The following is a 27,555-nucleotide window of genomic DNA, read 5'->3' on the forward strand; positions in this document are numbered from 1 at the left end:
CACAGCTGTCCCCCCTGCCCCAGAGGGGTGGAGTGTGAGGGGGTGATTTCTCCTTCCCTTTGGGGTGTAGCTGCACTGTGCATGTTCCCTGGCACCTGATGGCTTATTGGGAATCAGCCCCCTCTGCTCCCCTGCAGCCTGCTGTGAGCTGGCTGCTCAGCCCAGGAACATATCCAACCCTGCTTCTCTCCAGGAGCTTGTCTCTGGATGTCCCACATCCTGCAAACACAAGTGACATGCACCTTGATTGCTTTTGTGATGCTCAGCACCCTGATTACACTCCTCCCTCTGCCCCAGCTGAGCCCTGGGTCCTGGGATGGGTCCTGTTCCCTGAGCTGCCAGCCTGACCTCTCTTTCCCGGCCTTGGCACAGCGGGCAGAGGGCACAGCGTGCAGAGAAGAGAGCGGCGTTGGCTGCTGCCTGCGCTCTCCTAGCGTGCTGCTGCTCACTGTGGTGCCAAGGCCACCTGGCTCCCTTACCCCCGAAGGGGCTTTGATTGTGAGCCTGCCAGGGCCACATACGGCCCATGGGGCCATTGGTTGGTTTACATGTGTCTGAGCCCAAAATAACCCGTGATCTTACACTCCTGTTGTGGAAAAACAGTGATGTCACCCTCTGCCAATCAGCGCCAGCCCTGAAGAGCAGAGCAAAGGAGCTGGGAAGGTGCCTCCCTCGAGAGCCCTGGCTGGAGCAGGCAGCGGCCCATGCAGCTTCATGCCTAGCAATGAGAAGGGGCTTTCCGCTCTGTCTGAGCCCTGCTGAGCTCACGCTAGTGGCTCCAAGTCCCTCAGGCACTGCCCCAGCAAATGCTGCTGGACAGCTGCTATAGGGGGAGCTCGCAACTAGTTAAGTGCTGGCCTTTTCCCATGAGGTGCAGACACCGCAGGGTTTTTACTCCAAAGGAGTTTGGATTTAATCTAAGGCAAAGGTGGCGTGAACACATGGCATAAAGCCTTACACCAGAAGTAGTTGCTGTACTGTGGAATAGGGACTGGCATCACTTAACCCCCGGCTAAGTTACAGTGGTGCCAGCATCATGTGTTCTTGGCTTCGGTCCCTTTCAGGCCACATTAGCTCTTTACTCAAGCGATAACATAGCCCCTACTTGCAGCTCTTTGCTGCGAGGTGGCCAGGAACGGCAACCTGCCCTCTGGAATGAGCTGGTCAGTGCCTGGGGTATTTACATTGATGGACAAACCTGGTGCAAATGGCAGTGCATGAATGTGGTGCCTCTGGCTGTTAGGTGGTAGGAGGCAGAAACCGTGGCTGGGAGAGGCTCCCCCTCTTTCCTAAACCCCGTACCTGCTTTGCAGGTGTTAGTTGTAGGACAGGGAGCTCCAAGGGAGCTGGTAGCTATGGCAGTCCTGGCACTTTGCAGCAACGGCTGCTTTGAGGCGTTGTGCTGGCTGCTGCAGGCTGCTCGGAGAGGCCTCGGAGCCCTTTACCAGAAGGTGCTGTGGGGAGCAGGGAAGGAGCGCTAGCTGAGAACTTGCATTGGAGTGGTTTGTCCATCTGCAAGTTGGTGACAAGGGTGCTGATCTTTAGAAAGTGCTCTGAGAGGGAGGGATGGAAGGAGCTGAGGGTGGGTGGACAAGGTGCATTTCACCTGTCTTTGAAATGCAGCCTCTGCTGGGGTGGAACGCTGCAGCTGTTCAACTTGACATGTCGGCAGTGTGAGTCCATGTTAGATGTTGGCCAGAGCCCTGGTATACGAGCTGTGAGGTCCTTTGCTCCACTGGAAAGGCTGGATCTTCAGGAGATCTGCCCCGCTCCCCCCCGGGCGCGGCCTCACCCTGGGGCTTTTGGCCTAATACAGCCTCCAGTAAAAGTGCTGTCCGCTGCAGCACCAGTTAACTTGCAGTTTTCCGCAGCACCTGACTCTTCCTCTACCCGCAGCGATGAGGCTGAGCTTGGCCGTCCTGCCAGGTTGTGCACTGGAAAATGGGGTCCATCCCTGGCTGTGCTCACGGGAGATGAGGCTGCAGGCCTGTGGGGGTAGGCAAGCAAGAGAGTCCTGTGGCTCGAGTCAGGGAGGCATGTACGTGTGCGATTTAGGCTCCCGCTCCCAGGCCTCACTGAGTCTAATTCATTGTGCGGCTGTTTGCGTGACGCTGTCACCACTCGCTGCTCTGCAGCCCCAGCTGCGTCAGCGCTTTCCCTTTGAAATGCCTGTTCCAGGGGGTTGTAGCTCCGCGCGGTAATTGGCTGGCGTGGTGAGTGGGTTTATGAATGGATGTTTCCCCTGCTGCAGGGAAGAGAGACGTCCCCAAAGATATTATTAGGTGACACGGAGCTGTGAGAAGAGCTGTGCATTTGCTGCCGGCGCCCCTCCTCTGCCAGGGAGGGAGGGAGGGAAGGGCACCTGGGCCCGGGGGTGGGGAATCCGGTGGGGGAAGGTCACCTTGGAGGGAGTCTCCACGTGCTGAGCTGAAAACGGCTCTGCAGCTGGGCCTTAGCAGGAAGCCTCTGCACTGTGTGGAGCTGATCTAGTGGGGCCTGCATGCTCTGGGGCTTGGCAGAGCAGACCCCGCTGCCTTCTTGCCTGTGCTGTGGCTTTTGCACACAAGCAGAGCTGCTGGGCCATGCTGGCTTAATGCTGCTGGTCCCAGGGATGGGCCGTTGAACTGCCCCACAGTGGTCTTTGGGGGCTCTTGGTGCCTGTCCCAGACCTTGTTTGCACCCCTGCAGTGTGGCTGGCTGGGAGGCTTTGAGGGTTGAGTTGTGCCTCGGACTGTGGGCGCACTAGCAATCCTGCTGCTTCAGAGGATATGCCCCTTGTGAGCGTGGGTCCGCTGATCCAGTGCAGCTGTTTCACATGCCCTCTCCCACAGGGAGCAAAGCCAGGCCACAGTAACTCACCCCCGAATGAAGCACCTGGTACATTACTATGGTTTAGCTTCTACTTCCCATGGGATAGACGCGACAAGTGAAACGGTTGCTGCGCCCTCAGCTGACCTGTGGTAAGTCCTTCCCCTTTCAGCCAGCAGAGCTGCCCGTGCTCCCAGCTTGCAGTTGCTGCAGAGGGGTTTGCTCCTGAGCTCTGAATCGGGTCCAGGCATCAGTTCCTGGATGCTCGTTGGAAGCTGCAGGCCCAGGCTGGATACCTAAATGGAGAACCCAAGTGATGGATCCAGCTATGTAGCAGCCACCCAGTCATCCTCAGATGGAAGCTGGTCTTCACAGAGCTTCCTGCTCTGGCAGGCTCTGATGACTGATGGGCTTGGCACTGGCTGTCCAGGCAGTGGTAGGCAAGCTGACTCCTCTGGCAGCAGCAAGGGAGTTTTGCTTTTGGCTCAGAGAGCAGGCTGGGGGTGAGGAAAGTGCTTTTTAAATCTTGATGAGAGCCTGGCAGGGCTGGCACCAGGCATGGTTCGGGCAGCCCTCGGGGCCTGCCTGCCAGCTGGGCATCAGGGGTGTTGTGGCATGTGGAGCACGCAGCCCTTGCACTGCTTTGACTCTGGGCCAGGCCTGCAGACTGCTGGGAAGGCAGCACGAGCCTTTGGGTAACCATGGCAAGCAGTGGCCATGGGGAGGGCTATCCTTCTAGCTCTGCCTTCCCCATATGGCATCATGGTCCTTTCTGCTTCCTGCACCCAGTGGCATCAGCGGGCACTGCTGCTGGCTGGTTGCACTTCACAAGCCTGGTCTCATGGGTCACTCCCTTAATGTGCAATCTGGACACCCTCCGTATCTCAACATCCCAGGTCACTTCCTGCTACCTCTGGACCTGGGGCCCCTGACTGCTGGTGTGTCCTGTGCCCCGGCTGTTGGCAAAGGGGTCCGTGTAGTTCCTTGTGGGCATTATGGAGTGGTCTCGTGATGAGAACCGCTGACAGTGTGTCTGGCTCTTCCACTTCTTCCTCCAGGTGCCCACGGCTCAAGGGAGGAACCCGAGTTTGTGACGGCTCGTGCTGGCGAGAGCGTGATTCTGGGATGCGACGTGATCCACCCGCTGACAGGGCAGCCCCCTCCCTATGTGGTGGAGTGGTTCAAGTTCGGAGTCCCCATTCCCATCTTCATCAAGTTCGGGTTTTACCCTCCCCATGTGGACCCAGAATATGCAGGTGAGTCTTGCAGTGGGGCGGGCTGAACTCTGTGCTGAGAGAGGTGTGGGGGTGTGATGGCTCTTCCCATCGGCTTTCTTCACCCACTACTCCATCGGTCTGTACCTGGAGCAACCAGTGCGTTCTTCTGGCAGAATCCAAGACTCGCTCTCCTCAACTTCCTTGGTCTTGAGGCACAGCTGGCCCCTTTCCCCCTGGTCCCAGAGGTGGGGGGCACGAGGGGCAATTCCTTCCCTTTAGGGTGTAGGCCGTAGTCTGCGTTCCCCGGCACTCAGTGGCACATGAGGACTCGGCTTCTCTGCTCTCCTGGAGCCCGCTGTGAGCCGGCTGCTTGGCCCAGGAACGTATCCAACCCTGCTCCCCTCGAGGAGCTTGTGTCTCTCTCTCTCTCCCTTTCATTCCATTCTTTACACCCGGTTGGTTTTAATTAAGCGGCAGCGTCGGGAAGCCAGCTGGGCTGCGTAGGACGAGAAGAGCCAAAGCAGTGAAACCGCGGTTGCTGGCGGCAGCAGTTGCTGCTCTCTGGAACAGCTGAGAGCCTGGGGCTCTGCTGGTGGGGACGCAGTGTTTGCTCGGCATCCTCGACAGAGGAGCCGCTGCCACCTCCCGCTGTTCCAGAGCGTGAGGCTTAGCCTGCCGGCTGCGCCGTACCCCTCTACCTGGCTGCAAGGTTCAGGTGGATGCCTCTGCTGGGAATGGTGGAGAAGGGAGCTACATGGGATGAGGGGAGGTGGCATCAAGCTGTAGCATCTGGACTTCCCTGGAGCTCGGGGCCTGTTGAGGTGAGGGGCACCCGTGGCGTCCTCAGAATTGCCCTGTGCCCGCTGCTCCGATTGAAGGCACTGGAGTAGCCAGACTGGCACCTCTGCAAAGCAGGTAAACAAATGTGTTGGGGAGCCAGAACCTGGCAAGGAGACTGGCATGGCCCAAGTGGAGTGATTGGGGAAGGAAGGGCAGGTGGCACGGGGCAGCTTGTCAGTCAGCTTTTTCTGTAGGTGCTGTCCATAGGGGCCTCAGTTAAATGAGGACTGTGCTCCTGGTCTCCACCCATCCTCCCATGCTTCCTCTGAGCTTCCCCATTCTCTCCTGCCCTTGGCCATCCTGTGAAGGGGCCCTGCCATCTGACAGGGGCTGGGCTCATGGTACATAGGCCTAGGATGCCACGGGCAGCTCAGAGGAGGGGAGTTTAGTTCAGAGGTACTGCAAGCCATCCAGATGCAAGGGAGAGGATGTAGATGAGGTGGTTCCTGGCTGTGACCTGGCCTTGTTTGACAGAACCACGTGCATGAGAGAGGCTATTGCATTGCCTTAAACACCATCCCAGGTCTCCCTCCGCCTCCCATTAGCCTGCCTTTGGGAGCAGTTGGGGCAAGGAGCCATAAGCAGCAGAGTCTGCTATTTGCATGTGCTGGGCAGAGATGCTTTCCCAGGGCTTGGGTCCCAGGGGACAGAGGTCAATGGAGATGTGATACAGCAGAATCGGTGGCCTAAAGTGCTGGATAGGGAGGGGAGGGACATGGGGTATGGCACGCTCCAAAGTCAGAGACTGGGTGGGCTTTAATCCCATCCCAGGGTAGATGCAGAACAGAAGCCATGCGGCAGGCAGACCTGTCCATGGCTGACCCCTTCATGAGATGGGGCAAGTAACAGATCCAGGACGTGGAGCCACTTGGCTAGGAGGTGGGGGGGCCTGTACAGTTGGGAGACTTTCCTGTGTGGTGCTTGGCAGGAGGCCTAGAGGCTAGTGCCAGGGAGCGGTGAGCTAAGGGAGGCTTCCCTCTGTTCTGGGTCACCAGCCTCTGGAAGGGGGAGGTGTGAGCATGGGTCTGGGGTTGGAGAAGGAACCCGGGATACTTGGCTTGGCCCCACAGAGTTGTCCTTCCCCAGGGGAAGTGGGAATTGGGCAGAGGCCCGAGGTCCCAGCGGCAGCCCTTGGGGGCTGGCAGGCCTCGGGTGATGTCTGCCAGGGAAACCAGCTGGTGGCTCACTGGGGCCTTTGTCCTGTCTGGTCAGAAGTGAAGTGACTGTCTTGAGTTGGCTGGATTTTCTACTCCTCTTCTGGCCAGTAAGGCCAGCTCTTCTCTCCCTGCCTGGCTTTAGAGGCTAACCCTGCCTGATTTGCATTTGTCTCCGCAATTATTCCTCCCAGCAGCCTGGGTTCAGTGGCTGAGTCATCTCTCGGCAGCAGGCTCCCCGGGCGCTGAGTGGGCGCTTGGAATGGGGACACAGTGCACGGAAGGAGAGCGCTCCTACGGCAGGGAGAGTGGAGCAGGTCACTGGGTTAATGCACCAGCCCTTCCTGGCGCAGGCCAGAGTTTGAATCCCAGGAGGCAGTAAAATGACTCTGGTGACCTCATTCCCTTCTCCCACCCCCTGCACCATGCTGGCGGTGTGTGGAGGAGTTGGTCTCCACTCAGGCTGGGCATCACAGGGGTGTTGCAGAGGCATTGGCAAAGCTGGGATCCTGCTCAGTGCTTTGAGCCCTGGCTCCAGTTACTGCTCTCAGTCTCTCCCAGGTGGGAGGGCTGAATTCACTAGTGAGGACTGGCATGGGTCAACTTTCCAAAACAACTCCTAGAGCCAGGAGCCCACTGTCACAGATGCCAGGTAATCAGGGGGGCCCACATTTTCCTGCAGATCATAGGGATTTATGCACCAGAGTAACTTCTGAAAAGGGCATTTAGGACAGTATGCTGCTTTTCTGTGGAGGAAGTTCCCATCCTCTGTGCTAGGAGAGTCATCTGCCATGGTGCCAGCAGGGCCAGTTGCCCATTACCTATTGGGGGAGGGGGTTGCAGATATGCCAGGGGAACATCCTTAGGGAGTACTTCCTATCTGCCACTTTGCTGTGGGGGCCATATCCTGGCTGCACTGAATTCTCTGCTGAAACAGTGGATTGTTGCAATCACGAGGAGGGGAGCGGTTTGTTACCTGGGGGTGGGAGACCTGGCCTTGCTGTGTTGAGCCCCATGGACTTAACTTGGTGTGAGGGGAGTAAGCCCTGCTTTGCAAGTATTGGTACTGCTGCTGGATATCTCCTCTCTGTGCCTATCTCTAGCTGGGGTGGTGGGCAGAGCCTGGAGCTGCTAGCACGAGGCTGCACTCCTGTCTCTGGAAATCCCCAGCTTGGGAGCTGGCTGGCTGGAGCAGCGTCCCTCCTCCTACCGCTGAGCACCTGCAGTGACTAGAAGCAGTGGTGTGATAGGGGTGCGTGGGTGCCTGCTCAGTGTGCTGCTGTTTCCAAGGTCACTGGCATGCTCCCACTCTGCTGCAGCTGTGCCAGGCCTGGATGGTCGATTTGCTGTAGCCATAGGCTGCCGGGAGTGCCCTGACTTGTTCAAGAATATTAATTGGTCCATTAGGCTGGCTCTGATCATACCGCAGCTTCTGGGCTGGACTGACGTCCTGTTCATCCCACAGACAGAGCCAGGCAGGCCCGCAGGCCTGCCCTGCCTTCCCTGGATGGATTGTCCTGGCTAGTGGACTTAGCTCTTTGTGCCCCATCCTTGACCTCTCTGCTGCCAGTCTCTGTCATTCGCTTAGCTGTGGCTATGGGTGCTAGCTCAAAGAAAGGACATGTCTCTTGGGGTCGTGGCTGTGACTTGGCAGAGGTATTGTGGGTGTTCGCTGCCTCAGAAAATTGGGCCCGAGGTATCGCAGAGTGAAAATCCCTGTCACCTTGTGAAAAGGTTTGGTCCCGTGCCCAGTGGCAGGACTGGGCTGCAGTGGGGAGAAGTGAGGTGGGGTGTTTCAGCAGGGAGGCGCAGCTCCTGCACTCTCTGCCTCTTGGCTGTTCAAGTTGGGGGCAGCTGCTGCTTCTCTGTGCACCTCAATAAAATGGGGGCAGCATCTGCCCAGCAAGGAAGAGAGATGGTGACATGTCAGAGAAAGGTAAAGCATGCTGGAGACCAGCTCGGTTCCTCTGGGCCCACAGCCTGCTCTGCTTGCTTGAAGGTCCCAGGCAGTGATGGTGACCCTCGCTTGGAAGGGTGAGGACCAGTTTCCACACATTGTTTGTGGCAGCATACCCCTAAACTGCCTGGCAGAGGGGTGTCCAGGAAGTGCTGACCTAGAGATGGCTTTACATCCCACTCCCTGGGCAGGGATTAGCAAGGGGGCAGGGAGCCTGGCTGCCATCTGCAGCACCTCAGGTACTCAGCTGCTGGGAGACTGGGGTTGCCAGTAGAAGAGGAGAGATGAGGGGGAGCTAGTTGTAATGGGAACCTTGGCATGGAGGTGAGGAGAGGGAGAGGACAAGGCTGCAGCTCCTGAGTGTTTTGTGGTTTTTTTGCTCTGCTTCTTGCCCTGTCTTGCTGCTAAGGAGGTGAGACTCCAGTAGCTCCCCACAAAAGCAGCTGGCTAAGAGGGGCCAATATGCTGAGCCACCCCTTGCTCCCTGGCTGCTTATTTGTCCAGGCTGCCCTGAGCAGCCCATCAGGACAGTGAGTCTGAGCTGGAAGTGCAAGGCAGAGGCCAGAGTGCTCTGAGCTGGGGTCTGTGTATGCAGCGGGGTATTGCAAATGGAGCACTCCCAGGGTCTTGGGGAGGATGGGCCCGTGGGATGCTCTGGTAGGATGTTGTTTTGGGAGGGTGGGTGGCAGGGGCACTGCAGAAAGACCCCAGAAGTGCCTCTTCCCAGGACAAGCTGACTTCTGTGGCTCTTGTCTCTCCAGGCCGTGCCAGCCTTCACGACAAGGCATCTCTGCGCATCGAGCAAGTTCGCTCTGAGGATCAGGGCTGGTATGAGTGCAAAGTGCTCATGCTGGATCAGCAGTACGACACCTTCCACAACGGCAGCTGGGTTCACCTCACAGTCAATGGTAAGTGTTTTGCGGGGAGGGGATGGCTCCCCACTTGCAGATAGGCTGTCTGCTCCCTCTGGGCTTGGCTGGACAGAGTTCTAGGAATTGCCAGGCCTGGGCTCCTGTCTTGTGCCATGTCTGCACTGTGCACCTGTGATGCGCATGGAGGTGGGATGGAGTCACAGAGCCCCTCCTGCCCCAGTTGTCTCCCAGCTCCTTCGGAGATCTTCTGAAGCTGGCAGCTAGCAGTTCTTGTCACTCACGACAAGCCCCATCCCCCAAGCTAGGTGGAGAAGAGCCATCCATTGAGAACGTGCCCCAAGGCCCCATCTGCTGCCACTTCTGAGATCCTGCTCAGCGAACAAAATGCAAACAGAGAAAGTTGGGCAGGAGGGGAGATCTTCAGTGGAGACTTTACTGCAGGGGGGGAGGCTCCAACTCTCCACTTGTACAGCACCACTCTGTAGCATTTCCCTCAATACATCTCAAAATCCTTCCACAAAGCGTAGTTATCCCCATTTGAGAAATATGGAAACTGAGGCACAGAACCATGATGTGACCAATCTAAGGTCGCCCAGCTGAGCCAGGCCTCCTGTGTGATATTGCAACGCTATCCACTCAGGCTGCCGCCAACTAATTGGTTAAGCCTCCTACACTTCTGAAACAAGGGAAGGACACTAGTTTCTACCTTCAGTTTTTCAATGCAGCCAGCTCTGGGGGTGAAAGTTGCAGCTGTTTAATAGCATCTTAGTGTGAGCATTTAGGAAGTGCGGCAGAGTCCAGTGTTAGGTCAGGCAGCTGGGAGAGAGAGTCTGGGCAGTGGAAGAGATGGTCCCTGGAGCACCCAGGCTAGCACCCTGACTCCTTCCCAGTGCCCTAGGTGTGCTTTAGTGACTGTAGCTGAATGGGACCTAATTCTTTGCATCTCATCTGAAAAATAGCCCAGTGAGCAGCCTGGCAGGCCGTGGAGCCCAGGAAGCTTTCTGGGCTCCAAACTGATTCAGCAGGGAGAGCTTCTGGAGTCAGCAGCACCACTCTCTGTACTTTCTTGCATGCAGCCTTTCCTTGAAGATCATCCTTCCCCCTCCTCCAGTTTGGTCACCGCTCAAACCTGCACAGCCAAGAGCAAGTCACCGCCAGCCTGTTGGTTACACTTTCTGCTCCTCTGGGTTTTCTTATTTGTGCTACAGTTGTGAGTCTCCCTGGGGATGGAGGGAAGAAGCTCTAAGCTCATTGCTGATGAGGGGCGCTCCTATTCTCTCTTTTGAGGAAGATGGATCACCTTAAAGATGGGTAGCTAGCTTTGGAGTATTGAAGGCGAGCTGGGCTAGATCCAGGTTGGACAGTAAAGTGACCTACCAGCCAGGAGCAATCGGGAACTAGCCGGCTGAACCGGGGAGTAACCCAGCTGTGGAAGATCTGACTTGTTTTTTTTCAGCCAGGCTGTGGCCATGCAGAAGCTGGAGCAGTCAGATGCTTTGTTAGCACAAGGAGCATGGACGTACTTAAAAGGGCTGAGTGGGATGGAACAGAAAGTGATACTGCAGATGGGAACAGGCACTCAGACTGAGATTTTGACAGGACCATTTTTAGCAAACTTCACAGGAGGATTTCAAGGGGGCAAAAAGCAGGATCCACAGAATGGCTCCAAACAGACTTCCTGCTAGCTTCCAGCAGCTAAACAGTAAGCTGGCAGGGGTATTGACCTGTTGGGACTTGTAGTTTGCACAGTGGCTTAGTGCATCAGCTACTTAAATGCATAGTATCTTTCAGCCCTGTTGTCTGCTTAGTACCTTTGATTTTTTTTTTTTCCCCTGTGGTCAACTGCATCGTGTTTGCTTTGTAACTTGAGGGTTCTCTCTCTAACTGGGCCAGCAACAGTGGTGGGGAGGCAGCTGCCCAAGGGCTGCTAGCAGATGCCTTGACAGCAGGGGGGATCTAGCATGTTTCAGGGCTTCTAATAACTGTCCACACAAGTTTGTTCCAATTTAAGCAAACCAAATTGAGAACTGATTTTATTCAGCTGATGCTACATCTATAGAAGAGCTCAGAGCTATGGTTTGATTATGGTTCTGAGAAGCTGCTTTCTTTTGAGGACTCTGTTTAGTCTTTTTAAAAGCAGCATTTGGAGACTGCAAGTTCAAGTGCATTGTATTTCATAGGCCTTCTCTTCGGGTCCCTGGGATAAAAAGCCAGTTGCTGAGCCGTTGAGACTGGGGATTTGGATGCCAAGTTCTGAGTGGATGGAAAGAAAAGAGTGCGATAAAGAACGTGCTTTCGTTCATCACTCTCTTCATTTGGAGCCAGCAGGGTGCATACAGGGCAAGGTAGAGGGAGTACATTGCAGCATGATCGTGAAGCACAGCCCCTACCACATGCTGGGCAGCTCTGTTGCAGCAAGGAGTCTCTGGTTTCAGAGGAGACTCGCATGCAGGAAGGCAGGATGCCATATGGGTGAGGGGACTGGAATCTGGCTGCCTGAGTTTCTAGAAACCCTCCCATGTGTTTAGTCTCTGAACTTGCATTTAATGCTGTGATTAGATTTCTGAGCATCTAGTGTGTTCTCCAGCCATGTGAATGTCAATGGTCCTGCTGGATTTTATTGCAGCCTAAAGCATAGGAGGCTGCTCTTGTGCACCTTAAGCATGTGGATTTCAGGCCTGATGAGGTAACAAGCGTGTCCAGAATTGGCAGCAGCTTCCCACCGGCTGCTGCAGTCAGGGCTGGCAGAGATGTGGGGGAGGCTGCATGTGGGGAGTAGAGGATGGGGCAGGTGAGGACTGAGGGGCAGCGGTACAGCTCTGGGAGGCTTGGACTGCAATAACATGGGGATCAGGAGTTGGTGCATCAGGGAGCTGGGGACAGACTGGGATGCTGCAGGCTTTTGGGGAGAATCCTGCATGCCCCCTGCCTGCTTGGTGCTGCTTTGCCCTTGTGTGACCACTGAGGAGCAGGTGCTGATCTCCCAGCACCTCTTAAGGAGCACTTGTGACTGGGATCCTATTTTAATATCTCCTGCCTGCTGCTGAGCATCCCTTAACACAATTTTGGGTAAGCAACAAAGGCTTGCTTGGTCCTCTGCAAAGCTCTTGCCTCTGGTTAAAAATCGCAGTTGAGAGAAATAAGGGCAGTACCTTGTTCCTAGTGAACACTGGGAAGAGTGATATGAGTCTATGATTCCCAGAACAAGTAGCAATCTAGTTTTACCTGGCCCCTCAGAGGAACCTTCCTCTTTGCATAGCAGAAGCCGGAAAGAACAAATAGTTTCTGCCAATGTACTTGCTGCTTAGTACAGAGGTACGGTGACAGAGCTTCAAGGGGATGCCGAGAACTACAAGAGCCCATCTTCAGTGTTTTCTCCAGTAGAGAGAACGGAAGCAAGGAAAGCAGAAGCACCGGGCACATCACTCCAGCAATGAGCTCCAAATATATACCGGCGTGAATTTCTCTTCAATCTCTGCTTGAGAGTGAGCCTCAATTACATCTTCATCTTTAAAAAAAAAAAAAAAAATCCGGGCTTTATTTTAAGTAAGAACATTACTTACAGAACAGACTAACTTTTATTAGTAATTACACAGTTTAATTATGTAGAACTTGAAAGGCGGGGGGGGGAGGGGAATCAGTAACGTGTCTGGGGAAAATTGCCTGTTTCAGTAAATTAGAAAATCATATCTTTATTTTTCTTAACTCAGATTTACTGAAATGACTTCTTATTTTTCCTTTGTACCTCATTATAAAGCAGTTTGTAATTTGTCACATTGGGAGAAGGGCTATTTTTAGCTTTGAGTAAGTAACATTGAGATTGTGTCTGCCCATTTTGGACTTAATGACTAGAGCAGGAGACTTGGGGCCAAGGCTCCCTGAGCCTGTTCTTGGTTCTGCAGCTGGTTTCCTGTTCCTCGGCTTCCTTGGCTGTGAAATGGGAGTGATCTTATCTCCCTGGGCTGTTGTAACACTAAATTCCGGCTTGTGAAATGCTTTGACATCACTGGGTGGAAGATGCTAGGGGAGGGCAGGTAGAAGAAAAAAAGGAAGATTAGTGGCATCTTTGAATTGTTTTTGCTGCCTATAGAAGAGACTGGGCACAGCTGGGGGGCTGGATCATTAGAACAGAGCAGCCTGCCCTGCTTTGTTAATAAGCCCCTTGCGCTTGCATAACACCTTTTAGCCAAATGCCTTGGAGTCTTTTGCACAAAGGGCAGACTGTGCTCCCAGGGCCTGTGCTGCTCCTAGCAGCTGAGTTCAGAGGCACAGTAGACAGCAGAGCTCAGCTCTAATTAAATCAGCTTCTTGCAGTACCTGTGAAAGGCACTAGAACTATTCCTGCTTGAAGGAGGAGGAGGAGAGGATGGAAGCAGAGAGGTGAAGGCTGGCTCTTCCTGGTTTGGCTTCACAGTCCAGATGGTTCTGCATTTGGGTTCACAGGCACAGCTTAAAATGATTAGGGCTTGACTGATTGTGGGAGTGACCCACAACTCCAAGCTGGGAATCAAGAATGCAAGGCACCCAAAATCAGAAAGTATTCTGGTTGATGGGACTCAGAGTCCATATTCCCTATGGGGTGCCTTGATCCCAGAAATCATTCGTGTCCATTCGTTTCATACCTGCCTGGCTTTGCTTGCCTCCATTTGCAGAAATTTTAAAACAAAAGCCTTGGGAGTTGATCTGAGCCCCCAAGACCTGGAATAGACTCCCTCCAGAAGTGGTGCAAGCACCTACTCTGGACTCATTCAAGAATCACTTGGATGCTTATCTTGCTGGGATCTTTTGACCCCAGCTGACTTCCTGTCCCTGGGGCAGGGGGCTGGACTTGATCTTCGAGGTCCCTTCCAGCTCTACGGTCTAGGAAATCATGGGAGGGTCATAATAATCTGGTCATGGAGGTGTTTGGAGACATGCTTAAGATTGAGAGAATGTTGAAGAATAAAACTCTCAACTACTATCAAAGCTGCATGGTTTTCAGTGTACGCAGAAGGCGTTGCATGGTCCAAATCCCACAGCGCCTTGGCTGTACATGAGAACCAGAACAAGGAAGAGAAGCTTACCACTGCTGTTTCATTGACCAAACCTAATGGAGTGCAAAAGTAAACCAACTTGTAGCTGGCTCGTTCACCCCAGGCGTTGGGAGTCTGTCTTGTCATATTCAACAGCTAATGAGGCTTCAGGTCTGCTGACTGCAGATCCTGTAGCAGCAATAGAAGGCACTTCTGGGCTAATTCCTCTCCCTTTCTCCTCGTGGCATGGCTAAGTCTGATAAGACCCTCTTCTCCTTCAAGAGTGAAGGGCAGGCCCTGGAAGGCTCCATAGTTTCCCTTGCACACTGTGCTTTAAAAGCAATCCTTTCTGCTAGGATAATCTATAAGCTTTCCTCACAGAGGGTCCCCTACATGCTCAGTAGCTTTGTGTCGCCCTGTCCTCCTCTGGGGCTGTATAGCACTGAGCTCTCGATAACCAGTGGCCAAATAATAATGTTAATAACCTCTCCCAGTTGTACAATATCAGCAGAATGAGTTTGAGGGCAGGCTTCAGCCCTTCCAGATTGCGTTGGACCACTTCATTTCCTTACGGGGGACAAAATTCATTTTCGGGTGACACAAAATATAATTCTTCTCGGAGCTGATTAAATTGCCAACGTGTCTTCCTGGAAAGCGGGTTTAGCAGCTCCTGATAATTAGGAGTGTACTGTAATGCTGCCAGCCTCTTTAATCAGAAGGAGACTTGCGATCTGCACTGCAGTGTTTTCATGTGTTGTGACAATAGCAAGTTAATGCATAATGGGAGAAGAAATACAGAGCTGAAGAGTGCACTACCATGCCAGAGCCCAGGGCTGGGAGCGAGGAGGCTGTCTTAGACCAGCCATGCGGCTCACTGGCTGCGTGGCCTCCAGCTGGTTGTATTTTACTTCTCTACCTCCCTGTTCCCACAGGGCCAGAAGCGCTCACAGGAGAGTGGTGGGGCTTAATCACTGCGGCTAGTTTTTTCAAAAGGGGCCACTGATCTTCGAGTGCTTCTGTTTCTGGGTGATGTGGGGGCAATCCGAGCTCCTGTGATTTCATCTGCTCTGTTGGTGCACTGTGGAGGGATCTCAGAGTATCTGAATAAAAACGGAGGCTCCTGACATTAGCAGCCAAACACTGGGAAGTGCCAGCTGTCTTGGCCGAGAGCTTCTCTAGGGGAAGGAACTGTTAAGCACTTTTGCTATGGTGAAAGGGCTGTTGTATGTGGCTGTATTACACTTGGCGCTTGACATGATTGGGTAAGTATATGATGGTTCAGTGTAGCACGCCTGGCTCTGAAAGCCCATTTGGACGATAATGTTGCCTTGCATGGACTGCCGCCTTGCAGCAAGTGTCACGTTGGTCTGTCTCTGCCCCCTGCAGCTCCCCCCACCTTCACGGAAACTCCCCCGCAGTACGTAGAAGCAAAGGAAGGCAGCAGTATCACTCTGACCTGCATGGCTTTTGGGAACCCCAAGCCTATCGTCACCTGGCTGAAAGAAGGGGACCTCTTGGGTGCTGGTGGGAAATACCAGGTAAGTTCTTGGCCTGAGGGGTGGTTGGAAATTTAACTAATTCTGCATCAGGAGCCTGACTTATCACTGGTGGGATGAGTTGCAGGGTCTTCTACTCGAGTGCAGAAGCAGTTCCTCCATGCATTCATTGCCTTTGTGTTGCATCGACTAGGGACCCCTGAGGCTGACGGGGAATCCTCCCCAGCTCCCTGGAGAGCAGATCTCACTGTCAGTCTGGGGGTGCTGTTGATAGCTGTGACGCATCGCTATTCCCACGTGGCTGCTTCGACTACAGTGCAGTCAGGGTCTCTGCAGAGACGGTCCCACTGGTCCTGAGGTTGCTGCTATGTCTGGAGCTGCTGATGCTGCCTCAGCATTTCCCTCCTCTGTCCGTTTCCTGGCTGCCTTAGCAATTCTGTTCCTCCTATCTGAGCTGCTGGAGGCAACCAGAGGGAACAGGGCGCCTGAGCCTGTCCCACTTGATCTTCCTCCCTCCTGCCTGCGAGAGCTGGGAGGGCTCCTGGGAGTGAGGTAAGCGGCTCCCTGCTCCAGAGCTAGGGTCTCCTTGCTCTCATTTCCCTTCCTCTGCCCGTTTTCCCATGCCCTCCCCCGTTCCTACTTTGGTTCATCTTCCTTCTGGCAAGGCTTAACCTGTGCAGAGGTGCCAGGCCCCTCCAGTGCTCTGCACCCCATGGCTTGAGATGCCTCCCCCAGTTCAGCTGCTGGGACTTGCTCAAGGTCTCTTCTCTCTGGATGGTGGCAGGAGGGGCTGAGAAGCAGGCTCTGGAGAAGATGCTTCGCTGCTGAACTCCTGATGTGCTAAACTCCTCTTCCTTTACCCTGGGTGTAAATTGGGAATAACTGTCGAATTGCTGTGGTGGAGGGAAGAGTCGAGCCTTCCACCGTATTTCCTCTGCTACAGCAGGGCTGGTTGGAGACGGGCAATGCCTGATGCATCCCTGTGTTTGTTCATCTCCGCACGTCCATCTGTTCTGTGTTTGTTATTCTTCTCCCCCCCCGCCCCCACCTCTTTTTTTTTTTTTCCTCTTCTCTTTAAGGTTTCCAGTTTTCTACTAAGTGTAGGCCAGAAATTGGAAGCATTAGTAAATGTGGAGGGTTTTCCTCTCGCTCTGCGTTACTCCTGCTCCCAATCCATGGCTCGGCTGAAAATTTGCCTTGCCTCTCACAGCATTGCTTAGTGAATTTTCCTTCCTGGGACTAGAGTGTTTCTTGCCTGCTCCCCTCCCCTGCTTGTCTCCCTGTTATGATGCCAGGGTGCTAGTCCAGCTGCAGCTCCAGGTCTTGTCTGAGGTTGGTGCTGAGGAAGGGGACATTTTCATTCTGAAATATAGCTCTGGATGCCGCAGGTCCTTTGTGCAGCCTACCCCGGGAGCACTTCTGGGCCTCTCCCAGCTCTTGAGCCTCAGTTGTTGAGACATGGACTAGCCGTGCCCCAGTGAAGTCAATGGGGAGTTGTTTTTTTCATTGATTGGGGGTGGGGGGCACGCTTGGGACATCATCCCTGGACTTCACGTCAGGGTTCTTGCCTTTGCTGCCGGCGCTTCAAGGAGAGTGTTTTTTTTTTTTTGTTTTTTTTTTAAGGTTGTGTGGGGACACGCAGGGTTTGCATTGAATCCCCAAGTGCTCTGCTGCCTTGTGTCCCTTAGACTCAACGCGGTACCTTGATTAGGATCAAGGAAAGTGGGGGGTGTTTTCCCTTTCCCAGCAGCTTCACCCCCCACCCCCCCCCCCCCCCCACCCCCCCCCCCTCCTTGTCCCAGGGAGCCTGCGTGCTTCACCCCAGCCAGCAATTCCATAAGAGTGGTAATTGGTAAATCAGGCATTGGAATCAGCACAGGCACTAATGAGAGTAATTAGGAATCATTTGTTACTAATTGAAATAGAAGGATGAGGCAAAGTGAATGCTGGGAGGGAGGCCGGCGTGGAGCAGAGTGGGGTGATGTTCTCGCTGTGTGAGGGGGTGCATTGCTGCTCGTGCGCCTCGCTCTCCTCCTCGTGAGCGACTGAATCTGTATCCTCCTTTCCCTGCTTCTCTGGGGCCTGGAGCTCAGCCCCTCCCCTTCCAGCCCTTGCTGCTGTCACAGTAAAAAGCTCAGCCCTGCTAAGCAGAGCATGGGGAAATGGTACCGGCTTGGTAATGGCTCTATGCAACATTGTCGATCACACCACAGCCCCTGTGGGACAGGCTTCTGCTAATGTGCCTGCCTGGAGGAAGAAGGGAGGAGCCACGGCAGTAAAGAAGGGGTTGGAAGGATGGCCCTGATGCATTTCCTCCCCTGCTGAGCAACCAGAGCTCCTGGCTAAGTAGTCTCTTACCTGCCAGAAGTTAATGAGAGCAAACAGTCCCCATCCTGACTTGGAGGGAAGGGAACGAAGGGGGAACTTAGCTTGCTGTAGTGAGCATCAGTCCGCAGCCACAGATGATGATATTTTGGTTGTTACCCACAAATACCTGCACGTGCCTGACTCGCGGCCGTCCAAGTCCCTACGTCACAGCCTGGCATAGGCTGACTGGGGCGGGTTCTGTGTTGGGAGTTGGTGGAGCTGGGCCAAGTTAAGCCTGAAAAGAATTTGGCCTCTCAAATTGCGGTGAAAAGTGCTGTGCTGGCAGCTCTGGAGAGAAGTCCTGTGACCCACATACAGCGTGAGCAGGGCTGCACACGCCAGCGGACTTTGCCATGGGGCAGCTCTCACCCTTTTTGGACTCGAGGCACCCCTCCATGACAGTGTAGTGGCACCCAATGTCAAGAGCAGACTTAATATATTCCAGCGCTTACCTCCTTGCAGAGGGGTGGGGTAGTGGGGATGGGAGGCAGGCCTGGCAGAGACCGGCCTGATCCTATGCTCATCTCCTTAAGCCTCCTGGCACTCTTTAAAGGATCTGGTGGCACCCCAGCGTGCTGCGGCTCCCCAGCTGAGAATCGCTGCCACAGGGAGATCCCTCCTGGGGCTGAGTGTAGTTAGGGCAGGTTATGGGGATCAGACCATTCCCAAGTCTAGAGCAAGCCCTTGATTTCAGGGTCTCTTTCCATAACTGTAACATAGGGATTGCCTGGAGGTTTTTTTGCAAAACTTTTTTGGTGAAACCTTGAAATAGAAACATTTTGTGGGGATGTGCCTGTTTAGGATGTGTGGGTGTCTCTGTCCTTCCACAAAGTGGTTTGAAAGAGCTTGGTTTCCCCTTGCTGGGGAGCAGAACAGTTTTGCAATATTGGAGTTTTGTTGGCCGGAAAGCTATTTTGTGCCCAGCCCTGCTTGTGACGGGCCCTCCTTTTGGGGTGTATTCCTAACACTCAGCTGGAGGACCTGGTAGCTAACTTGATGCCCCTTGGGCTCCAGCTTGCAGCTGCACACGGTAATCTCAGGTTGGCAGATGGGAAGAACTTGGTACCCTTGGGTCATAAAACCTGCTCTGAACATGCTCAGCAGTGTGTAAGACTAGCTCTTCTAATGCCACAGCCATAGCAGGCGTGGTCTGTGCCCTATGTCTGGGAGTGCCATGGTGAAGCACTCCTGCTTGTTCTCACCTTGCATGCTCTGACCCCCACAAATGAGGCAATGCAGCCTCCTTCAAGTGGCCCTGAGTGCATTCCCCATGCTGCTTGTAGGCTCTGTCTTGGATGTGCTTAATGGTATGCACTCAGGGCCATTGTAAGGCAGCTGTGTTATGTTATTTAGTTTCCAGGATTTGATGTGTGTGGAGTGGGAGTGAATGAGTGAGGCGTGCTTTGTGATGAGAGAAGAATTCTGTCTCCATAGCGCTGTCAGCAGCGGGCTCCCTCTGGACTGATCTGTCAGTGGACCATCACATAACCTTTTTTCAGACTCTCATCACTCCTATTGCTGATGGCCAGGGAAATTCTTCATTTGAGGCAGATGACAAGGCTGAGCAGTCTACAGTGAGCTCAGAGGTGTGCATGGCAGCCCAGGGCAAGTGAGTTTGAAGCAGCGCATGGAAGTAAGGCTGTAAGAGGGGGCAGTTGCTTTCTGCTTGGTTAGTGGGGTATGTGAGCTGTGTCCAGGGGTCATGAAGGGGGTGTTAGCATCTTGTTCTTGCATGCACTGAAGTTTCTCCCTCATGCCTGATCCCTAGGTAAGCGATGGGAGTTTGACTGTCATCTCTGTCAGCCGGGAAGACCGAGGCGCTTACACCTGCCGGGCTTACAGCATCCAGGGGGAGGCTGTGCATACCACTCGCCTGCTTGTACAAGGTAACTCATTTAACAAGAGGCTCCTGGGGGGGATTCCTATTGTTGGCGTGCTTCAGCTGAGTGTAGCTTTGAAATGAGAGCATCTCCAGAAAGGTGTGCCAGGAACGGAGACATGCAGGAGAATCTGCACCGTTCAGCCCCATAAATGATCGTCTGCAGAGCCTTAATGGGTATTGACCGGAGGCAGATATTATGGGACCTCGGGCCAGGCTGTATCTCGCTAGCAGGGAGTTCCCATCCCTACGTTATCATTGCCATCCTAAGCTGTGGGGGGAGAGAAATAGTTGTGTTCAGTTGTCTGTTGCTGATGTAGGTGCAGAGTCTCTACAGGCTTCATGAGTCTGAAGGGTGAACATGAATATTGTCACGGGAAAATAAGAGCTTGCTTTGGGCTTTGCATTAGGTTTCTAATGAAGACTCTTCCATGGGGTTATTGTACAGCAGCTTGAGAGTGGCAAGAGCAGTGGGTTGGGAGGCAGGACTGCTGAGGCTTGTTCCAGGTTCTGTCATGGACTCACTGCCAAGTAAACCGTCTTTCAAGTATCAAGTAATCCCAGTTTTGCTCTCTGTGAAACAGGTGGTTCTCCTCATTTTAAGGTTGGATAGCTTAGTGAGTGCACGTTTCTAAAGAGCTTTGTGAGCCTTGGGTAAAAAAAGACACTGCAAAACTCCTGAGTCCTCCACGCTCCCCCTCCCAAAGATGTGAAGGAAACTCTGGGTAGCATTAGCGTTGTTGTTTAATTTGGGTATTCCCCAATTTTTTTATATTTACTCCTCTGCTGTGGGAATATTGAAGGGTTTCAAGCAGCTTGGTCCCTGTTGTGCTGGTGCCATGCAAACACATGATAAATACTATTTTTATTTGTAAAGCATCCCCCACACTCCCACAAACACACTTGTGGTGTTAAGCAGCCATAAAAACAATTTCTCATTAATTAAGGGCACCCCGCCCCGAGCAAACTTGCCAACAGATGGATAAGCAAAAACAATAAATGCATGGTCCCTGGCATCCTGCGTGCTTTACAGGCGGGTGTGGGCGGCATTTCCCACTACGTGCCTGGGAGGGGAGTGTGTGGCATGGGGAAGGCTGGGTTGCTTTGGGGTAGAGGTTGGGTTTAGGCCATCATGTCTGGTCCACAGCAGGCTGCTGTGTGGCCTCTTGCAAGAGAGCTGTGGCCTTCTCCCAAACTTCCATTAAAAACCCCATCAATAAATAAACAAGGAAATTAAGCCCAAACCCCAGATGATTAAAGAACATCAAAGGATGCCAGCTTATCTGACCAGACCGAGGAATGCAACCTTAGAATTGATGTTTCGGCTTATAGTGAAGCCAGGAGCCTAGTGTCAGAGCAACTGGGCTGTTGGCTGGAGCAGGGTTTGTCCTAGGATTCATGGTCTCGTGCTTGTCTGTGTTGCACACTTCCCCATGTTTTTCCTTCTGTTGGCTGGCATCATCTCCACTGTATCCTGCAGGGAGAGGGTCCGAATCATCCCGCTGGGGCTCAGTGTCCCATTGCCTCTGCCCCATGCCCTTTGTGGGAGGCAGTATGCTGTGGTGCGCAGGTTACAAGCTGGGAGCCAGAACCCTTAAGTTTAATTTTTGGCTCTGCAACCGAGTCCCTTTGTGATGTTGGGCAAGCCACACCTTCCCTGGGCATCTATTTCCCTGTCTAAATAGGTTTAATGGCACTTCCCCTTTTTCAATGAAAGACTTGCCAGTCTAGCTGAGGGGTGCATTAAGGTGAGGACCTATTATTGGGTTGCCCTAAGGACTCTGGTTAATGTGACACACACAGTTGGACTGACTAGGTTTGAAGGTGGCAAAATCAGGAGGGTCCCCCAAGTGACAGGAAGGCCAGCAGCTTACAACCTGCCTAGAAAATGGCACACAACACCTACAGGTTTTTAGTGTCCATCCTGTATCTTAAAGGAGCGTGGTTAAACTGTAGGGGGAGAAAAGGTGTCATCGTATCCTGGAGTTTTTTATCAGCACCCCCGGTCCAGAAACTTTTAAAAATTATAATATGCAGTGCATTTCCCCAACAGGGACAGCCTTGTGCTAGTAGAAAGCCACTGCCAATCTCCTAGCATAGCTGTATTGAAACCCGTGGTCAATAGAGCACTTGGTGTTAAGGGAAGACATGGCTGATCACATGGTGCTGGTTCCCTCTCGTTCCCAGCTGCTGTATTGCATTAGAAGAGGCTAAAGACAAATAAGTACTTTCCTAATATTATCTTTCCCATAAGCAATTGCTGTAGTTGCCACAGGGAAGTTATGTCAATGAGAGAGATGACCCACTTCCATTTAGTCTCATGGCTCACATGTGATCCACGTTACGAAAATGCTTGAGAACTTGTTTCAGACTCGCGTCCTTTTAATTCCTACTGTACGGAGGATGTGTCACTGTGGGACGGAGCAGTCACTTTCCGGAGGGCTCCACGCTTGCTCATTACCGAGCGTTGTGTTGCTGCCGGAAAGGAACCTGGAGCCCTTGCCTGCTTAGAAAGAGCTGTGTGTGCACTTGTGTCTGCGTGGGGCGCACAGCTGCTGTACGAGTGCCTAATGGCTCCGAAAGCCTTTCACACCACAGAAAAATCCACTTAATTGGGACACCCCAGTGGACGGCCTGTCATCCTGATTAAGCAGTTGTCCCAATTTTTTTTTTTTTTTTTTTAACAGAGGTGTTGATTGATTGTTTAAGAAGCATGGAAAGATTTTTAAAATGCCATGAAGTGCTGTGTGCAATGAAGGCAACACATGCAGGGCCCTTTCCCCTGGAAACCTGCTTCTGTTTCCTTTGTGAGTCTGCTGGGTCAGTCCTTGCTGCAAAGGAAGAGAGCTTAGAATTTCACACCTATTGAGCCCCTGGGTGACACACTCTACTTATACAGCTCTATCCACCTTCAAAGGGTTTAAAAGACATTAACTAATCCTTGCCACAGCCTGGGCAGGTTGCTGCTCCTCTGGTTTTTACCCCCAGGCCATAACTGCACTAGGAAAATGCCTTGTGTTAGCAGATGTGTTAAGCAGTATATGCTGGGGCACTTGTGTAGCTGATAATGGACCAGCAAGGCAAGGATGGAGATGAGAAACTGAGACTAAGTGATTTTTTTGCTCAAGCTCACCCAGTGGCAAAATCAGAAATAGGACCCTGGAGTCCTGACTTCCAGTTTTGCTCTGACTGTGGGATCACACAGCCTCATAACAGGGAATACAATGCAGGAGCCCAGGGTGCTGGACTGCACTGCTTGGACTATAGAGAAGCATTCTTTCACCTTGGCTGGTGTTGGAGTTGGAAGCAACTGAGCTGGGTGCTGGAAAGATGCAAGGCTGAAGAAGAGGTGTGCGTGGGGAGATGAATAGAGGGCACGGTGTCTCTTGTGGTAATGAGCAGTACCTTCAGCACGGCAGCTGCAGCAGATGTGTGGGTGTCCAGCTGGGTTGCCCCCACCAGGGTAGTGTGGCCAGAGCCTGTCTTGCTCAGGTGCCTGTGTTCCCTACCTCCTTTGAGCTCATCTTCTGCTCCTTCCCCTCTCCTCCATCTTAAGGACTGAATGTTTAGTTCATACTCTGAACTCTGCCCTTCTGCAGAGGCCTGGGGGAGGGTGGGAGAGCTGCTAGCAGAACATGCTGTCCTCCCATCCAGACAGCTTGGAGGCTTACGCTGCTTAAAGTTTAACCCTGTTCCAGGCCCACTTCCCCTCCCCTTTACTGCTGCTGCATGATTGTCTTACAACAGAGCTCACAGTCCCTCCCTGCTTGCTTTAAAGGTACAGCATCCCCTCCTGGTATAGTGCTAGCTACCCTTTTATCCCTTTTGGTGGAGGGCCATGCCTGAACATATTTGCTCCGGAGTGAAGGGCTCTATCGCTGACCCAATTGTGTTGGCAGAGCTCTGGGTTGGAGCCAAGCTTGTGTGCACAGGGGAGCCAGTATGGCAGTCATTCAAGCCAGCTGGAATATATGGAGAGGTACCTTTTGGTGCAGATCAAGCGTAGCGCCTGGTCATGGATCACTTCTTGGCCTCTTGTGGGCTCAGATCAAGTTCTTAACCTGGCAGGGGAAATACCATGCATCTGTGTCCATGAAGGCAGTTTTCCTAAAGCACACTCGAGGAGAACTGCTCTGCTGGTGTGGTTTAGTACCCGCCGAGGTGTAGCGGCTTTATGGAAGTGGAAGTCTTCTCCCTAGCTTGCTCTGAGGGCCTTATGGCTGAAGGCAAGTATAACTTGGGGACATCCGAACCCCAAGCCTCCGGGCTTGGGCCCGCAAGTAGGATGCCCACCAAAGCTTTTGGGAACATCTGAAGCCCCAGATGGGGTGGAGGATGTTTGCCAGTAGCAGGGCCACTTACAGTTCTGGACTCTTGGATTTGGAATTACTTTTGGCCAGTTTGGCCTGGGATACATAATTTAAAAGAAACAAAAAATACGGAGAGGTAATAGAGAGAGAATTCAAGTGGCAGAGCCTGTGAGAGGAGGGAGCAGGATCCTGCCTCTGTCCAGAGAGGCTGTTTTGCAGCCTGTCCTTCCTGGAGCTGCCTGCATGTTCAAGTCTGTATGCTTAGCACTGCCTTTCAGCTGCTGAAGTAACTGTTTGTCTCCTGCTGTCCCCCAGGACCCCCGTTCATCGTTTCCCCTCCAGAGAACATCACCGTCAACATCTCCCAGGATGCACTGTTCACCTGCCAGGCCGAGGCGTATCCGGGCAACCTGACTTACACTTGGTACTGGGAGGAGGAGAACGTCTACTTTAAGAAGTAAGCTTGATGTCGGGTCTCGGTCCCCTGGCTCAGGTTGAGAGTGGTTGCTGCTCTGCGGTCCGTGCTATACCTCCCTGAGTAGGAAAGGGAGTGGGGCTGCTGTTCTGGGCATCTCCATGTGCTGGATGGGTTACCCTTCCAGAGCGGCCTCTCCGGCTTGTGCCAGGTTGGTGCATCTTCCTGCGGTGCTAGGAGCACCACGTGCCTCCTGTCCCAAGCAGGGTGGGAGCACTCTGCCAGCTCCCTGCAGCGGACGGGGTGCAGCTCCCCTGGGGTAGGCTGGGGACTGCTGACCCCTCGCTCCGGTTCTCTTCTAGCCCTTCCACACATCTTTTTCCCTTCTTTTTTCTCTTCTCTGCAGTGACCTGAAACTGAGGGTTCGGATCCTGATTGATGGGACTTTGATCATCTTTCGCGTCAAACCGGAGGATTCTGGGAAATACACCTGCATCCCTAGCAACAGCCTTGGCCGCTCACCATCTGCCTTTGCCTACCTGACAGTGCAGTGTGAGTGGAGACAGGAAGGCAGAGAGGCTTGTGAGCCTGGACTTCTCATGCAGAGGAATGGGCTGGGGCCAGTAGGCTACAGCATGCAGTGGGAAGTAGGTGGCCTAAAAGTCAGTGTCAACCAGACCTAGAGGCTTTCTGGCTGGCCTTTCGGTTCAGAGATTTCTAGGGTCGGAAGAGACCTATTGGATCAGCATGTCTGACCCCCTGCTCTGGGCAGGAAAGAGCGCTGGGGTCAAGTAACCCCAGCTAGGTGCTTGTCTAATCTCTGTTTAAACATCTCCAAGGTAGGGGAAAGCACCACCACCCTTGGAAGCCCATTCCATGTTTTGGCAACCATCGCCATAAAGAATTTCTTCCTGTTGGTGTCACTGCCAGGGACTCTGAGTCAGGTGGTTGTGAAAGAAACATGGAGCGGGGTTCAAATGATTTTAAAGTGGCATTAGACTGCTGGATCTGCTGAGACCTGGCTGGCATAGTCTTGGGGTTAATTACTTTAGATGCAGCAGTGCCTGACACTTGCCACATTGGATCAGACAACGGATGCTTTGAGTACATTGGACTGCCAGTATCTGGTATTTTAGAGGGTGGTTAATACTTCTGAGAAATCCCTGATAACAGCTCACTGCAATAAAGGGTGGGTCAGATTCCCTCTGCCCTTCTGTATTGTGCTAGGCACTTCTGAGACTCGCAGCCCATGGTTGCTCTGAAGACTAGGGTTTTGACCCAACTCTCTGCCAGAGCTTTCCAATGTAACCAAAGGCAAAGAAACTCAATTCTGCATTCACATACAGAATAGGCCAGATCTTCTCCCCACGGCCTGGGTTATCACTACTTTGCACCTTGTCTTGTTATCTAGGCCAGTGTGAAGGACTTTAAATACTACCTGACCAAAAGGAGAGTATTATACACCCACTTGGCACTAGTGAAGATGTTGAGACAAGTTGAAAGGCCAGCATGGTCTAACCCTCTTGTCTCCGGGAGCGCAGAATGGAGCTTACTTTGAGAGTCATCTCTGGGTAGCTCAGTGAGGCTCTGTCTTATTGGGATTTGGGTGCAGGTAAGATGGCGATGGAAGTTGGTGAAATGCCTCAGATTGGGACTTCTTTCCTCTTACCATGTCTAGGCAGAAAGAAATATTACTGCAGCTTATAAAAGGCTGGACACTTTTTTTAGAACAGTGTCCGACTTGCCTGCTTATGGCACGAAATGCTTATTAACCTCGATTACTAGCAAACTGCATCTATTACATGGGGATATCAGATGGTGACACCTGATACCATATGTCTGCCTATCTTTTTTTTTCATGTGTGTATAACTGTAAAACCCTGTTAGTGTTGCTGCCTCCTCTGCATATATTTGCATTTTGAAAATGTTAAACTCAAGCAGGTAAATGGTGTAAACAAAATGAAGAGAGCAGATTCTGAAGGGAATGTTTCTCCACCTCCCAGCATCTTCACATGTAGCATCTCCTCTCCTCCTACAGCTTTCTGCAGTAATGACCCAAACTGCTACATCTTGCAGTACTGACTGTGCCCTTATTTTACCTTATTGCTATTAAAACCCTGAAGTGTTTTGTTTTAGTAAGTGGAGGCAAAAGTTGGAACAAAGCCGTGGGCCTTAAACTCTGTCCTGAAGGCCAACTGATTCTGGAGTAGGATACTACTGGTAAATGTACTCTCGGGAACAGCCTTCTATGGGCAGGGAGTCTACTAGATGGTCAAATGGATTTCCAGGGACTAAAGTAGGGCAGAATAAGATGACGCTTGGGCTCTTAGATATCAAATCAATATAGCAGAATCTGGTGCATTTGGCTGTTACTGAACCAGATTCGATGCCAGCCAGTGAGAAGTTTTGGGCTATGGATCCCTTCACTAATCCATTGAGCCATCCAGTCTGTCTTACTACGTTTCCTTGGAGTATGGAGGGTAGAACGATTCCACACACGCACAGGTTTTCCAGTCTGTTCCAGCATCGCAACCAGAATTGCATGACTTTGGTAACTCTCATTGGTGGGCTGGAGAAAATGACTGGTGTTAAAATGTCCAAGGTAGGAGGTTGGGGAAGTGAAACTTTTTCTATACCCAGCCCCCACCCCTCCCAACTCCCTACATACACCAACATGGACTTCAGTTCTGCAAATAGCAGTGCCCAAAATTCATGGAGAGAGAGTTTTTCTGGCCGTGTTTGGGAGCCAATAGCGTAAGGTCTTGTATGGACTTTAATAATTCAGTTTCCAATCTTTAAGATCTCTCCATTTTACCTTTTTGCTGTTGTTTTTCTCTTGTGGCAAGCCATCAAACATACAGGGGAAAAAAGACACCCCCAAACCAGCATAACAGACTAATTCTTTCTTATCAACTTTGTATATGTTGAGATCCGTCACAGAAGAAATTCCCCTTCCCCACCCCCCCATCACTTGTCCTTGACAATGGCTGGATCATAACATCACTCTGAGTTTATTTAGGGAAATAAATTGTTTCTTCCTCTCTGCCTAACCATGCAGAGAGGCGGCATGGGGTCAGGGAGGAGGGTATAACTGAGAATCAGACGAGTGATTTGGTGACCAGATCTCCAAGAAGAAAAAAAAAATAGTGTTTTGTATGCTGCTGCTTCAGGTGGGGGCCTGAAATAGCTAAATAGCATCTCCAAAATTCTGGATGGGTGGGGGCATGT

At 52.5% G+C, this 27,555-nt stretch overlaps 1 protein-coding gene across 6 annotated transcripts in view; it reads left to right on the forward strand.

Moving 5' to 3' along the window:
• The window catches only part of IGSF9B (immunoglobulin superfamily member 9B), an 89,753-nt gene that overhangs the window by 18,268 nt on the left and 43,930 nt on the right, over positions 1-27,555 (forward strand). For 3 of the 6 annotated variants that reach the window (XM_025200029.1, XM_025200030.1, XM_025200032.1), the window contains exons 2-8: positions 3,867-4,064; positions 8,738-8,884; positions 15,247-15,398; positions 19,223-19,309; positions 19,492-19,609; positions 24,228-24,369; positions 24,734-24,879. In XM_025200029.1, the coding sequence (XP_025055814.1) occupies positions 3,867-4,064; positions 8,738-8,884; positions 15,247-15,398; positions 19,223-19,309; positions 19,492-19,609; positions 24,228-24,369; positions 24,734-24,879 (990 nt within the window). Of the gene's footprint in view, positions 1-3,866; positions 4,065-8,737; positions 8,885-14,978; positions 15,123-15,246; positions 15,399-19,222; positions 19,310-19,491; positions 19,610-24,227; positions 24,370-24,733; positions 24,880-27,555 lie in introns of those variants that run through there. The other 3 variants (XM_025200031.1, XM_006020425.3, XM_025200033.1) reach the window with 2 other exon arrangements.

This window comes from Alligator sinensis, unplaced genomic scaffold, assembly GCF_000455745.1.
Source record: "Alligator sinensis unplaced genomic scaffold, ASM45574v1 scaffold278_1, whole genome shotgun sequence".
Lineage (NCBI taxonomy): Eukaryota > Metazoa > Chordata > Crocodylia > Alligatoridae > Alligator > Alligator sinensis.